General features: G+C 46.1%; 1 protein-coding gene across 2 annotated transcripts in view; it reads left to right on the forward strand.

Annotated features, from left to right (window-relative positions):
* Window positions 1-15399, forward strand: part of LOC140429071 (rapamycin-insensitive companion of mTOR-like) — a 321889-nt gene that overhangs the window by 208732 nt on the left and 97758 nt on the right. For both annotated transcript variants that reach the window (XM_072515622.1, XM_072515623.1), the window contains 4 exons: window positions 3955-4056; window positions 4589-4635; window positions 10690-10825; window positions 14397-14596. In XM_072515622.1, coding sequence (XP_072371723.1) covers window positions 3955-4056; window positions 4589-4635; window positions 10690-10825; window positions 14397-14596 — 485 coding nt within the window. The remainder of the gene's footprint in view (window positions 1-3954; window positions 4057-4588; window positions 4636-10689; window positions 10826-14396; window positions 14597-15399) is intronic.

Here is a 15399-nt window from a genome sequence, read left to right on the forward strand (position 1 = left end):
TACTGAGACTTGGTTGAGGGAAGGGCAAGACTAGCAACTAAATATCCCAGGATACAGATGCTTCAGGAGGGTTAGCGAGGGAGGTAAAAGGGGTGGAGGAGTTGGATTACTGGTCAGAGATGATATCACAGCTGTGATTAAGGAGGGCACGATGGAGGATTTGAGCACTGAGGCAATATGGGTAGAGCTAAGAAATAGGAAGGGTGCAGTAACATTGTTGGGACTTTACTACAGGCCTCCCAAAAGCGAGCATGAAGTAGAGGTACAAATATGTAGACAGATTATAGAAAAATGTAGGAGCAATAGGGTGGTCGTGATGGGAGATTTTAACTTCCCCAACATTGAATGGGACTCGTGTAGTGTTGGAGGCGTAGATGGAGCAGAAGTTCGAAGGAGCATATGGAGAGTTTTTTAGGGCAGTATGTAAATAGTCCAACTTGGGAAGGGGCCATACTGGACCTGGTATTGGGGAATTATCCCAGCCAGGTGGTTGAAGTTTCAGTCGGTGATTACTTTGGGATAGCGATCACAATAAGGAGCATCCAGGAGGGCTTCTTAAAACAATATGTAGACAGTCCAACTAGGGAAGGAGCGGTACTGGACCTGGTATTGGGGAATGAGCCCGGCCAGGTGGTAGATGTTTCAGTAGGGGAGCATTTCGGTAACAGTGACCACAATTCAGTAAGTTTTAAAGTACTGGTGGACAAGGATAAGAGTGGTCCTAGGATGAATGTGCTAAATTGGGGGAAGGCTAATTATAACAATATTAGGCGGGAACTGAAGAACATAGATTGGGGGCGGATGTTTGAGGGCAAATCAACATCTGACATGTGGGAGGCTTTCAAGTGGCAGTTGAAAGGAATTCAGGACCGGCATGTTCCTGTGAGGAAGAAGGATAAATACGGCAATTTTCGGGAACCATGGATGACGAGAGATATTGTAGGCCTCGTCAAAAAGAAAAAGGAGGCATTTGTCAGGGCTAAAAGGCTGGGAACAGACGAAGCCTGCGTGGAATATAAGGAAAGTAGGAAGGAACTTAAGCAAGGAGTCAGGAGGGCTAGAAGGGGTCACGAAAAGTCATTGGCAAATAGGGTTAAGGAAAATCCCAAGGCTTTTTACACGTACATAAAAAGCAAGAGGGTAGCCAGGGAAAGGGTTGGCCCACTGAAGGATAGGCAAGGGAATCTATGTGTGGAGCCAGAGGAAATGGGCGAGGTACTAAATGAATGCTTTGCATCAGTATTCACCAAAGAGAAGAAATTGGTAGATGTTGAGTCTGGAGAAGGGTGTGTAGATAGCCTGGGTCACATTGAGATCCAAAAAGACGAGGTGTTGGGTGTCTTAAAAAATATTAAGGTAGATAAGTCCCCAGGGCCTGATGGAATCTACCCCAGAATACTGAAGGAGGCTGGAGAGGAAATTGCTGAGGCCTTGACAGAAATCTTTGGATCCTCGCTGTCTTCAGGGGATGTCCCGGAGGACTGGAGAATAGCCAATGTTGTTCCTCTGTTTAAGAAGGGTAGCAAGGATAATCCCGGGAACTACAGGCCGGTGAGCCCTACTTCAGTGGTAGGGAAACTACTGGAGAGAATTCTTCGAGACAGGATCTACTCCCATTTGGAAGCAAATGGACGTATTAGTGAGAGGCAGCACGGTTTTGTGAAGGGGATGTCGTGTCTCACTAACTTGATAGAGTTTTTAGAGGAGGTCACTAAGATGATTGATGCAGGTAGGGCAGTGGATGTTGTCTATATGGACTTCAGTAAGGCCTTTGACAAGGTCCCTCATGGTAGACTAGTACAAAAGGTGAAGTCACACGGGATCAGGGGTGAGCTGGCAAGGTGGATACAGAACTGGCTAGGCCATAGAAGGCAGAGAGTAGCAATGGAAGGATGCTTTTCTCATTGGAGGGCTGTGACCAGTGGTGTTCCACAGGGATCAGTGCTGGGACCTTTGCTCTTTGTAGTATATATAAATGATTTGGAGGAAAATGTAACTGGTCTGATTAGTAAGTTTGCAGACGACACAAAGGTTGGTGGAATTGCGGATAGCGATGAGGACTGTCGGAGGATACAGCAGGATTTAGATTGTTTGGAGACTTGGGCAGAGAGATGGCAGATGGAGTTTAATCCGGACAAATGTGAGGTAATGCATTTTAGAAGGTCTAATGCAGGCAGGGAATATACAGTGAATGGGAGAACCCTCAAGAGTATTGAAAGTCAAAGAGATCTAGGAGTACAGGTCCACAGGTCATTGAAAGGGGCAACACAGGTGGAGAAGGTAGTCAAGAAGGCATACGGCATGCTTGCCTTCATTGGCCGGGGCATTGAGTATAAGAATTGGCAAGTCATGTTGCAGCTGTATAGAACCTTAGTTAGGCCACACTTGGAGTATAGTGTTCAATTCTGGTCGCCACACTACCAGAAGGATGTGGAGGCTTTAGAGAGGGTGCAGAAGAGATTTACCAGAATGTTGCCTGGTATGGAGGGCATTAGCTATGAGGAGCGGTTGAATAAACTCGGTTTGTTCTCACTGGAACGACGGAGGTTGAGGGGCGACCTGATAGAGGTATACAAAATTATGAGGGGCATAGACAGAGTGGATAGTCAGAGGCTTTTCCCCAGGGTAGAGGGGTCAATTACTAGGGGGCATAGGTTTACGGTGAGAGGGGCAAGGTTTAGAGTAGATGTACGAGGCAAGTTTTTTACACAGAGGGTAGTGGGTGCCTGGAACCCGCTACCGGAGGAGTTGGTGGAAGCAGGGACGATAGTGACATTTAAGGGGCATCTTGACAAATACATGAATAGGATGGGAATAGAGGGATACGGACCCAGGAAGTGTAGAAGATTGTAGTTTAGTCGGGCAGCATGGTCGGCACGGGCTTGGAGGGCCGAAGGGCCTGTTCCTGTGCTGTACATTTCTTTGTTCTTTGTTCTTAATTCCGTAAGTTTTAGAATACTCATGGACAAAGACGAGAGTGGTCCTAAAAGAAGAGTGCTAAATTGGGGAAAGGCCAAGTATAACAAAATTCGGCAGGAGCTAGGGAATGTGGATTGGGAGCAGGGTAAACCCACATTTGAAATGTGGGAGTCTTTTAAAGAAAGGTTGATTAGAGTGCAGGACAGACATGTCCCTGTGAAAATGAGGGATAGAAATGGCAAGATTAGGGAACCATGGATGACGAGTGGAATTGTGAGACTAGCTAAGATGAAAAAGGAAGCATACATAAGATCTAGGCGACTTAAATCTGATGAAGCTTTGGAGGAATATCGGGAGTTACTGTGAAAAGCCCCTAGTCGCCACATTCCAGCGCCTGTACACTGGAGCAACTCACCAAACTTCCTTCAATAGCTCCTTCCAAGCCTGTAACCTGTGCCACCTGGACAAGAGCAACAGACATATGGGAGCCCCACCATCTTATAGTCATACTCCATCCTGACTTGGAACTATCTACTGTTGCTGGGTGAAAATCTTGGAACTCCCTTACTAACAGCACTATGAGTGTACCTCTGCCATGTGGACTGCAGCAGTTAAAGAAGGCAGCTTACCATCATCTTCTCAAGGGCAATAAATGCTGGCCGAGCCAGTGACACTAACATCACATGAAAGATTTGTTAAAATCAAGAGGTGGCTAAGATACAAAGGGCGATGTGCTCTGACAAAATCTTGGTTATAGTGCTGAAGGCTTGTACTGCAGAACAATCAGATACTAAAGTGACATCTACCCGGCAATATTGAAAATTTGTCCAGAGATGTATTCTCTGCAAGAAGCAGGAAAAATATAATACTTTCGCTGACAGTCTTGCCAGCTTACTGTTGGTCATCACCATAGATAGAAGGAGGTGTCAACACTGCCAGTATGTTCTTTTTTTATTTTATCCTTCTTTAAGGTGATGATCAGTTTGTGCTCCCCAGTATACATTCCTTCTCTACATTTGTTGCATTGTTTTCTAGGATACAGAAGAGGCAATGATGCAAAACTTGCGAGACAGTGATGTACTCAATAACAAGGATAACCTTCGGTGGAATTGGAACTTAATCTCGACCATTCTTAAGGTACAAGCATGAAGAAATCACTGAAACTTTTTATATTACTATTTAGGTTTGATGCTAATTACTGTGAGAGTGTCAACAGGAGATCAGGACTGCACTAACTTCAGTATTTGATGAGACAATGTAGAGGGAGCTTTACTCTGTATCTAACCCCGTGCTGTACCTGTCCTGGGAGTTTTTGATGGGACAATTTAGGAGGAGCTTTACACTATAGTTAACCTGTGTCCCAAGTTAGAAAATTGGGCAGGCTGTTCAGATTGTGCCACTTAGCAACCAGCTAATTAGAGATTGTATAACAGACTGCTCAACAACAAATGCCCCAAGGAGGCAAATGAAGAATCCAAATTCAATTTAGACACTGTCCAAATTCAGAGCTGTTTTTGCTATTCAGGAGAACTGACATCCCAGTGATAGTCATGATTTAAGAGCTAAAGATTCTCCTGAATTTTGCCTCCATGTACTTTAGCTGTCAGTGAGCATTGTTCCTTTGATTTATTTTAAGGTTAATTTCTTGTCTGTATCTGTCCTTTTGCAGTGGCCAAATGTAAACCTTCGGAACTACAAAGATGAACAGTTACACAGGTTAGTGCGGGCTGTGCTGGTGTCCCACATTGGGTCGTTAGGTAGGTGGGCATTTCTACTGATTTCCTTTAAGCAGGATATAAGCTTTTTTTTCTCAATAAGGAAGTGCTAATAAAGAACAAAGAAAATTACAGCGCATGGACAGGCCCTTCGGCCCTCCAAGCCTGCACCGACCATGCTGGCCGTCTGAAATAAAATCCCCATCCCTTCTGGGGACTATATCCCTCAATAACCATCCTATTCATATATTTGTCAAGACGCCCCTTAAAAATCACTATCGTATCTGCTTCCACTACCTCCCCTGGCAGTGAGTCCCAGGCTCCCTCGTCCATCTCCTTTAAACTTTGTTCCTTACACCTTAAACCTATGCCCCTAGTAATTGACTCTTCCACCCTGGGAAAAAGCTTCTGACTATCGACTCTGTCCGTGCCCCTCATAATCTTGGATATAAACAAATTACTGCAGATGCTGGAATCTGAAACCAAAGAGAAAATGCTGGAAAATCTCAGCAGATCTGACCGCATCTGTGGGGAGAGAAAAGAGCTAACGTTTAAGTCCAGATGACCCTTTGTCAAAGCTTATAGGGCAGCACGGTAGCACAATAGTTAGCACAGTTGCTTCACAGCTCCAGGGTCCCAGGTTCGATTCCTGGCTTGGGTCACTGTCTGTGCGGAGTCTGTACATTCTCCCCGTGTCTGCGTGGGTTTCCTCCGGGTGCACCCGTTTCCTCCCACAGTCCAAAGATGTGCAGGTTAGGCGGATTGGCCCTGTGAAATTGCCCTTAGGTAAGGTGGGGTTACTGGTTTACGGGCATAGGGTGGAGGTGTGGACATAATGGGAGTCCTCTTTACATGAGCTAGTTCAGACCCGATAGGCCTAATGGCTTCCTTCTGCACTGTAAATTATATGATATGATAAAAGAATAATCAACAGAGTACATTGGCAAATGGTACATCAAAAATAGTGATTGGTTACAGTGCGGAACAAGGGCCAAACAAGCAATACATGAGCAAGAGCAACTTAGGTCGTCGTGAATAGTGTTCTTACGGGAACCGATCAGTCCGAGGGAGAGTCGTTGAGGAGTCTCGTAGCTATGGGAAAGAAGCTGTTCCTATGTCTCGGTGTGCGGGTCTTCAGACTTCTGTATCTTCTGCCTGATGGGAGGTCTGGAAGAGGGCAAAGCCTGGGTGTGAGGGGTTTCTGACAATGCTGTCTGCCTTTTAATTTTTTAATCTTTATTGTCACAAGTAGGCTTACATTAACACTGCAATGAAGTTACTGTGAAAATCCCCTAGTCGCCATATTCCGATGCCTGTTCGGGTACACGGAGAATTCAGAACGTCCAAATTATCTACTAGCACATCTTTCGGGACTTGTGGGAGAAACCGGTGCACCCGGAGGAAACCCACACAGACACGGAAAGAAAGTGCAGACTCCGCACAGACAGTGACCCAAGCCGGGAATCGAACCTGGGGCCCTGGTGCTGTGAAGCCATAGTGCCAACCACTGTGCCTTCCTGAGGCAGCGGGAGGTGTAGACCGAATCAATGGGAGGATGGCAAGCTTGTGTGATCTGTTGGGCTGAGTTCACCACACTCTGCAGTTTCCTGCGGTCTTGGGCCGAGCAGTTGCCATACCAAGCGGTGATGCAGCCGGATAGGATGCTCTCTATGTAGAAGTTTGTGAAAGTCGATGCAGACATGCCGAATTTCTTTAGCTTCCGTAGGAAGTAAAGATGTTGTTGGGCTTTCTTGACTATTGCATCAACGTGAGTGGACCAGGACAGACTGTTGGTGATGGTGACCCCCAGGAACTTAAAGCTATCGACCATCTCCACTTCGGAGCCATTGATGTAGACAGGGGTGTGCGTCGTGCTACGTTTCCTGAAGTCTATGATCAGTTCTTTGGTCTTTCCAACATTTAAAGAGAGGCTGTTTTCGGTACACCATGCAACCAAGTGATCTAGATCTCTTCTCTAGTCTGATTCGTCATTGTTGGAGATGCAACCCACCACATTCATATCACCTGCAAATTTATAGATCGAATTCGAGTTGAATCTTGTCACACAGTTGTGTGTGTATAGGGAGTACAATAGAGGACTGAGCACCCATTCTTGCAAGGCCCCGTGTTGAGGACTATTGCGGAGGAGGTGCTGTTGTCTATCCTGACAGATTCCAGTCTGTTGGTGAGGAAGTCAAGGATCCAGCTGCAAAGGGAAGGGTCATGTCCAAGGTTGCAGAGTTTGGTTATAATTCTTGTCGGGATAATGAATGAAATGAAATGAAAATCGCTTATTGTCACGAGTAGGCTTCAATGAAGATACTGTGAAAAGCCCCTAGTCGCCACATTCCGGCGCCTGTTCGGGGAGGCTGGTACGGGAATTGAACTGTGCTGCTGGTCTACTTTCAAAGCCAGCGATTACGCCCAGTGAGCCAAACCAGGTGTTGAATTGGGTCGCCCCTCAACCTCCATTGTTCCAGTGAGTACAAACCAAGTTTCTCAAACCTCTCCTGATAGCTAATGCCATCCATACCAGGCAACATCCTGGTAAATCTATTCTGCACCCTCTCCAAAACCTCCACATCCTTCTGGTAGTGTGGCAATCAAAATTGAACACTATATTCCAAGTGCGGCCCAACTAAGGTTCTATAAAGCTGCAACATGACTTGCCAATTTTTAAGCTCAATGCCCCAGCCGATGATGGCAAGCATGCCGTATGCCTTCTTGACTACCTTCTCCACCTGCGTTGCCACTTTCAGTGACTTGTGTACCTGTACATCCAGATCCCTCTGCCTATCAATACTCTTAAGGGTTCTGCCATTTCCTATATATTGTCCATCTGTATTACCTCACATTTGTCCGGATTAAACTCCATCTGCCATCTCTCCGCCCAAGTCTCCAACCAATCTATATCCTGCTGTATCCTCTGATGTCCTCATCGCTATCCGCAATTCCAACCTTAGTTTCAATCGCAAACTTAATAATCAGACCAGTTACATTTTCCTCCAAATGATTCATATATATATTACAAATAGCAACGGTCCCAGCACTGATCCCACCACTAGTCACAGCCCTCCATTCAGAAACGTACCCTTCCACTGCTATCCTCTGACTTCTATGACCGAGCCAGTTCTGAATCCATCTTGCCAGCTCACCTCTGATCCACCTGCCATGAGGGGACCTTATCAAAAGGCCTTACTGAAGTCCATGTAGACAACACCCACTGCCCAACCCTCATCAATCATCTTCGTCACTTCCTCGAAACACTTGATCATGTTAGTGAGGCATGACCTCCCCTTCACAAAACTATGTTACCTCTTGCTAATACGTTCATTCATTTTCAAATGGGAGTAAATCCTGTCTCAAAGAATCCTATCCTCTCCAAAAATTTCCCTATCACTGACGTAAGGCTCCCTGGCCTGGAATTATCTGGATTAGCCTTGCCATCCTTCTTAAACAAAGGAACAACATTGGCTATTCTCCAATCCTCTAGGACCTCCCCTGTAGCCAGTGAAGATACAAACATTTCTCTCAAGGCCCCAGCAATTTCCTCCCTTCCTCTCTCAGTATTCTGGGGCATATCCCATCAGGCCATGGGGACTTGTCTACTTTAATGTTTTTCGAGACCACAAATATCTCCTCCTTTTTGATCTCAACATGATCCAAACTATCTGCACACCCTTCCCCAGACTCATCATCCATTAAGTCCTTCTCTTTGGTGAATACTGACGCAAAGTGCTCAGTTAATACTTCATCCGTTTCTTCCGGTTCCACGCACAGATTCCCTCCCCTGTCTTTGAGTGGGCCAACCCTCTCCCTGGCTACCCTCTTGCTCTTTATATATGGATAAAAAGCCTTGGGATTTTCCTTAATCCTGCTGGCTAATGACTTTACGTGACCCCTTTTAGCCCTCCTGACTCCTTGCTTAGTTTCTTTCTACTTTCCTTTTCCTACTTTCCACATTAGTTGCATGTGTTCCTAGCCTCCTAGCCTTGACAAATGCGTTCTTTTTCTTTTTGACTAGGCTCACAAAATATTTCTTCGCATCCAAGGTTACCGAAATTTATCCTTCATCCTTACAGGAACGTGCCGGTCCTGAATTCCTATCAACTTACACTTGAAAGCTTCCTACATGCCAGTTATTGATTTGCCCTCAAACATCTTCCCCCAATCTATATCCTTCACTTCATGCCTAATATTGTTGTAATTAGCCTTCCCCCAATTTAGCACCTTCACCTGAGGACTACATTTATCTTTATCCATCAGTACCTTAAAGCTTACTGAATTGTGGTCACTGTTCCCGAACTGCTCCCTTACTGAAACGCCAACCACCTGGCTGGGCTCATCCCCCAATAACAGGTCCAGTACGGCCTCTTCCCCAGTTGGACTATCTACATACTGTTTCAAGAAGCCCTCCTGGATGCTCCTTACAAACTCTGCTCCATCCAGGCCCCTCGCACTAAGTGAGTCCCAGTCACTTCACAGCGCCAGGGTCCCAGGTTCGATTCCCGGCTTGGGTCATTGTCTGTGCGGAATCTGCTCGTTCTCCCTGTGTCTGCGTGGGTGTCCTCCGGATGCTCCGGTCTCCTCCCACAAGATGTGCTGTTAGGTGAATTGAATTCTGAATTCTCCCTCAGTGTGCCCGAACAGGCGCCGGAATGTGGCAGCAAGGGAATCAGGGTTATGGGGAGAAGGCAGGAGAATGGGGATGAGAAACATATCACCCATGATTGAATGGCGGAGCCGACTCGATGGGCCGAGTGGCCTAATTCTGCTCCTATGTCTTATGGATTTTCACAGTAACATCATTGTATTGCAAATGTAAGCCTACTTGTGACAATAAGAAAGATTATAATATAGGGGAAATTAAAATCACCCACCACAACAACCCTGTTACTTTTACACCTTGCCAAAGTCTGCCTATATATCTGTTCCTCTATCTCCTGTTGGCTGTTGGGAGGCCTATAGTAAACCCCTAACATTGTGCCTACACCCTTCCTATTCCTGAGCTCTATCCATATTGCCTCGCTACATGCATCCTCCGAGGTGTCCTCCCGCCGTACAGCTGTGATATTCTCCTTAACCAGTAGGGCAACTCCCCCACCCCTTTTACATTCCCCCCTATCCCACCTGAAACATCTGGGGCTGGATTCTCCCACCCTGCCCGCCGCAAGAACGCCACGGGCGAGCCGCGAGGAATGGAAAAATCCATTGACCTCAGGCAGGATTCTCCGGTCACCAGGCAAACCCGGCTGGAGAATTCCGCCCCGTATTCTGGAACTTTAAGCTGCCAATCCTGTCCTTCCCTTAACCAAGTCTCTATAATGGCAACAACATCATAGTTCCAAGTAGTAATCCAAGCTCTAAGTGAATGGAGGAAGGAGCAGTGCTCCGAAAGCTAGTGTTTGAAACAAACCTGTTGGACTTTAACCTGGTGTTGTAAGACTTCTTACTGTCCACACAAACAGTCACCCGAGGCCGACATTGAACCCAGGACCCTGGAGCTGTGAGGCAGCAGTGCTAACCGCAGTGCCACAGTGTTCATCTTTGCTTTGGTTCCCGCTCCCCTGCCAAACTAGTTTAAATCCACCCATGTGACGCTAGCAAACCTTCCGGCCAGAATATTTATACCCCTCCAGTTTAGATGTTCCCTGTAAGGCGGTTTCTTTGAATTAACTCGACCTACTCAACATCTTACCATATTCATCACACTCCTTTCACAACATGTCTTCAATCCCACTTTTCCACCTTCTCACCATATCCCTCAACCTCTTCACTCTAGAAACATATTCAATTGACTTTTCAACATATTTGTACCTTACCTTTCCTTGTCCTCACTGGGAACTTATTCAATCCTTTAATTACCTGCTTATTCTGAACTTACTTTAACTTGTCTCCCTGTTTGAAACTTTCACAAAGTAACAATTCCCTCTATCAACTCTATAACCTAAGTTTGTCTGCTGAATTTAAAGGAAGTGTGTCTTTCCCTCATTCTCTGTCTACCCAGTTGTTTTTCTGACATTCATGACTGCTATTATCTTTCCTCTTTGTTTAGGTTTGTGCGCCGATTGCTATATTTTTACAAGCCCACTGGTAAGCTGTATGCCAACATGGAGCTGGATCACGCCATGGGAAAGCAGCTGACTGTGGTGGGCTGCCAGTTCACAGAGTTCCTACTCGAGTCTAACGAGGTGAGTCTGCCAGTTTCTTATTCTGCCCATGCAACAAATGATTTTTGTAGAGGGTAATCAGGAACTTGGACTTTCTAATTCTGGATGTGAACAGCATTGTGTTCACAAAATAGCTGCAATGCAAAGAGTCTGTTTGCTAATTGGGAAAACCAGAGCCATATTTCAGATCATAGAATCATAGAAGTTTACAGCATGGAAACAGGCCCTTCGGCCCAACCAGTCCATGCCGCCCAGTTTTTACCATTAAGCTAGTCCCAGTTGCCCGCACTTGGCCCATAACCCTCTATACCCATCTTACCCATGTAACTATCTAAATGTTTTTTAAAAGACACAATTGTACCCGCCTCTACTACTACCTCTGGCAGCCCATTCCAGACACTCACTACTCTCTGAGTGAAGAAATTGCCCCTCTGGGCCCTTCTGAATCTCTCCCCTCTCACCTTAAACCTATCCCCTCTAGTTTTAGACTCCCCTACCTTTGGGAAAAGATGTTGACTATCTACCTTATCTATGCCCCTCATTATTTTATAGACCTCTATAAGATCACCCCTAAGCCTCCTACGCTTCAAGGAAAAAAGTCCCAGTCTATCCAGCCTCTCCTTATAACTCAAACCATCAAGTCCCGGCAACATCCTAGTAAATCTTTTCTGCACTCTTTCCAGTTTAATAATATCCTTCCTATAATAGGGTGACCAGAACTGCACACAGTATTCCAAGTGTGGCCGTACCAATGTCTTGTACAACTTCAACAAGACGTCCCAACTCCTGTATTCAATGCCATGGATGGGTGAGGGGAGGAGGTGCTGCCGGGGGTGGGGGGGGAGGATTGAAGGAAGTTGGAGAGAGTATGGAGTCAGTTGAGATGTCGTGCTTGGGGATTTGGGTTTTAAAAGTCCATGGGTTGTAGAGCACTCTGAGAAAGGCAAAATACTGTGGATACTGAAATCTGAAATAAAAGCAGAAAATGCTTGATAAACTCAGCAAATATGGCAGCATCTTTGGAGAAAGAAGCAGAGTTAATGGGCGTGATTCTCTGGCCTGGTTATGCTCTCGCTCAAGCGGAATTAGGCCGGTGAATAGCGGGAGGCCAACAACGAGATCCGCGACAGGCGGCAAACACTTTGTGATGCAACCGGCCCGCTCCCAAAGCCGTAGCGTGGCGAGAAACCAATTATCACCACATAAGCCCAATTTCCATACAATTAACAGGAGCCACCCCATATCCAACGGCCTCACGTCGTTCAGCGGCCTCCCCAGCAAGTGCTCACGCCGCCGCCGATTAGTACTCCTTTTCAAAAAGGTGAACCTGGCAGAAGGGCTTCTGTGGGGATCCGAGAAGGGTAGCCATCTTTGTTCACAGTCAACGGGCTCGGGGGCACTGGGATTGCCACCCTCTCGGCCGGGGGCCCCTCCGTAGGGGTGGGCTGCCATGGATGGGTGAGGGGAGGAGGTGCTGCCGGGGGTGGGGGGGGAGGGGGCATCCCGGGGGGACCGTGTGTGGCACCATCATGCCAACTCCTGGATCAGGTGTACCCATTACAGGGGCAACCTTTGTCCCTGCCCGTCTGCTCCAACGACCACCCATAACCCCCCCCCCACCGAATGCTGAGGCCTCTAACCGTGCGGCTGAAGGCTATTGCCAACAGGGAATTGGCAATCGTAGTTAAGTGAGCACCACACAACCCAAGTGGATTCCCATGGGTGGGCGGGTCATGTAGCATGTGGGAGTCATTGCCCAGCATGCCAATCACACCGTGATGCCTGGACACTGCTTGAACAATGTGGGAGGCAACACCACACATGCACCATCCGAACACCCAGGGATGGGACACAGCTCCAGCAACATGCCCATGGCCGGAGGGTGCGTGAGTTCCACGGTGGGGGGGGGGGGGGGGGGGTGTTGCCTGGAGAAATGGGCAAAAGGTCCAGAGATCAACCCGCATTGTGAAAGGATGTAACAGAGGCATCATATGATGGTTGTGCAAAAAGGTGTTTAATGTGTTGTACAATACCCCACTCCCGAAGGTGCTACTCCCTCAACACCCACCCACCACCCTCGGTGATCCTCAACGCGCTTGGCCCTCCTAGCTCCACCACAGCGAGTGGCTGGCGAGTGCGGTCCCGTGAATCAGCTGCAAGCCTTCATTTGCGACGAGAACCCCGTGAGGCCTCATTAAGTAGACATTCAGACATATGAACAGGTTCTTCCCCACAGCTACAAGACTCCTCAATGACTCTCCCTTGGACTGATCTGTTCCCTGTAAGAACACTACACACTATGACCTATGCTGCTCTTGTTTGGCTTTGTTCCGCACTGTAACCGATCACTATTGTTGATGTACCACTGTTAATGTACTCTGTCGATTATTCTTTTGTCTACGATATACGTACTGTGTACGTTCCCTTGGCAGCAGAAAAATACCTTTCACTGTACTTCGGTACATGTGACAATAAAAATCAATCAATCAATTAACGTTGAATTGCATTGCCGGCCTCACTGGGCCAAGCGCCGGGAAGCTTGTGGCAATTCCCGCTCGCTACCACACTTAGAACTTTTTCCAGAGAATCATTTCTACTTTTAATTTTTTCGTTTTTGGGATGTGGGCGTCGATGGTTGGGCCAGCATTTCTAACTCATTCCTAATTGCCCTTGAACTGAGTGGCATGCTCGGCCATTTCAATGGGGGCTGTTAAGAGTCAACTGCATCGCTGTGTGGGTCTGGAGTCACATGTAGGCCATACAGAGTAAGGACACCAGATTTCCCTCCCTGAAGGACATTAGTGAACCAGATGGGTTTTTATGACGATCAGCAGTGGTTCCATGGTCATCATTAGACTTTTAATTCCAGGTTATTATTCAATTCAAATTCACCATCTACCATTGTTGATTTTGAACCCGGTACCCCAGAGCATTGTGCTGGATCTCTGTATTACTAGCCCAGTGACAGTACCACTATGCCACCACCTCCCCTGCCCAATGTTCCAAGTCCATATGACTCTTCTGCAGAATTGAATGGGAAGATTAAGGGAGGTGAGAGGAGTTTTGAGTTTGAAGGTCCTGAGAAAGAGTGAGTTGAAGTTCAGGGTGGTGTTATGACTTTAATACAGTTAAGATGCAGAAAGAGGCATAGTGCATAAGATCTTTTATTTAAAGGATAGTGTTTTTAAAGGGACAAGATGAAAATGCACTGTCGTGTTCATGGTATCAACAAAATTTAACGACACAGGAATAGTGAGATGACGAAAAAGTCTGGAGGCTACCAGGGAGAGGGAATATGTGGAGCAACCATCTTTTTTCTGTTCTCTTAGACTCTGAGCATCCCCAGATGAGGTAGAATATTTAGCACATCTGCCAACTTTAGTTTAGCAGTTCACTCTTATACATACATGTTGAGTGTTACCAGTCCTTACAGAACAAATCTTCATTTCTAAAATTCCAAATTACCGGTATGAGAGGATGATGGAATGAGCAAGCGTTTCACCTCTGACTGATGGTGCAGCTTTCTAGACATTACTATTCCAGACAGACTGAGAGCTCATTTTCCTTTTCCATTTGTTCAATAATGTGACAGGATGGTCAGACATACCTGGAGGAGCTGGTGAAAGACATTGTACAATGGCTCTCCCCTTCCTCCGGCCTGAAACATGAGCGAAGCCTGCAGAACAACGGTTTGCTCAGCACCCTCAGCCAGCACTACTTTCTGATCATTGGCACCCTCTCCTCCCATCCGCACGGGGTCAAGGTTTTGGAGAAATGCAGCATGTTCCAATGGTAAGTTGTGGTTTATGTGAATTTGAGGTTTAAAATATAAATAAATAAAACACAAATGCCAGAAATCTAGTCCCCAGCTGAATGAGGAAGGGGTCACATTTGAAATGTTAAATTCAAAACAAACACCGTATTTAACCAAAAATCCATCAATAAATAGTCAAACCCCAAATGATAGGTCTTTCCTGTTTAATTATATTTCCCCATTTTATTCTTCCGTCAATAGACCCAACAATTTCATAGAATGGTTGCAGCACAGAAGGAGACCATTCGATTCATTGTATCAGTGCTGGCAGTCTACAAAAGCAACTCACCGAGTACCACTGTCATTTTTTCTTTTTAGATAATGATCCAATTCCCTTTTGAATCCCTCCATCGCAATTTTGCTGAAATCCATTGCAGAGAAGTGTGAAGTAATTCATTTTGGTAGGAAGAATGCAAAGTGACAGCATAAAATAGCGGGTAAAATTCTGAAGAGGGTGCAAGGAGCAAGGGATCATGGGTGTATGCACATAACTCATTGAAGATGGCAGGACAGTTTGAAAGAGTGGTTAATATAGGCTTTATTAATAGGGGCATAAAGTATAAAAGCAAGAAAGTTGTTATAAACTTGTATGGAACAATGGTTTGGCCTCAACTGGGTATTCTATCCAGTTAAGTTAGACAAAGGAGATCAGTGGTTGTGATTTATTTAGATTATCAGAAGGCCTTTGACAAGGTGCTGCATAGAAGAGTGTTTTTTTTTAAAAATATATTTTATTGAAAATTTTTTCGATCAAAAATTTTTCCCTTTACAGATCAAACAT

The sequence above is a fragment of the Scyliorhinus torazame genome, chromosome 9 (assembly GCF_047496885.1).
Source record: "Scyliorhinus torazame isolate Kashiwa2021f chromosome 9, sScyTor2.1, whole genome shotgun sequence".
Classification (NCBI taxonomy): Eukaryota; Metazoa; Chordata; class Chondrichthyes; order Carcharhiniformes; family Scyliorhinidae; genus Scyliorhinus; species Scyliorhinus torazame.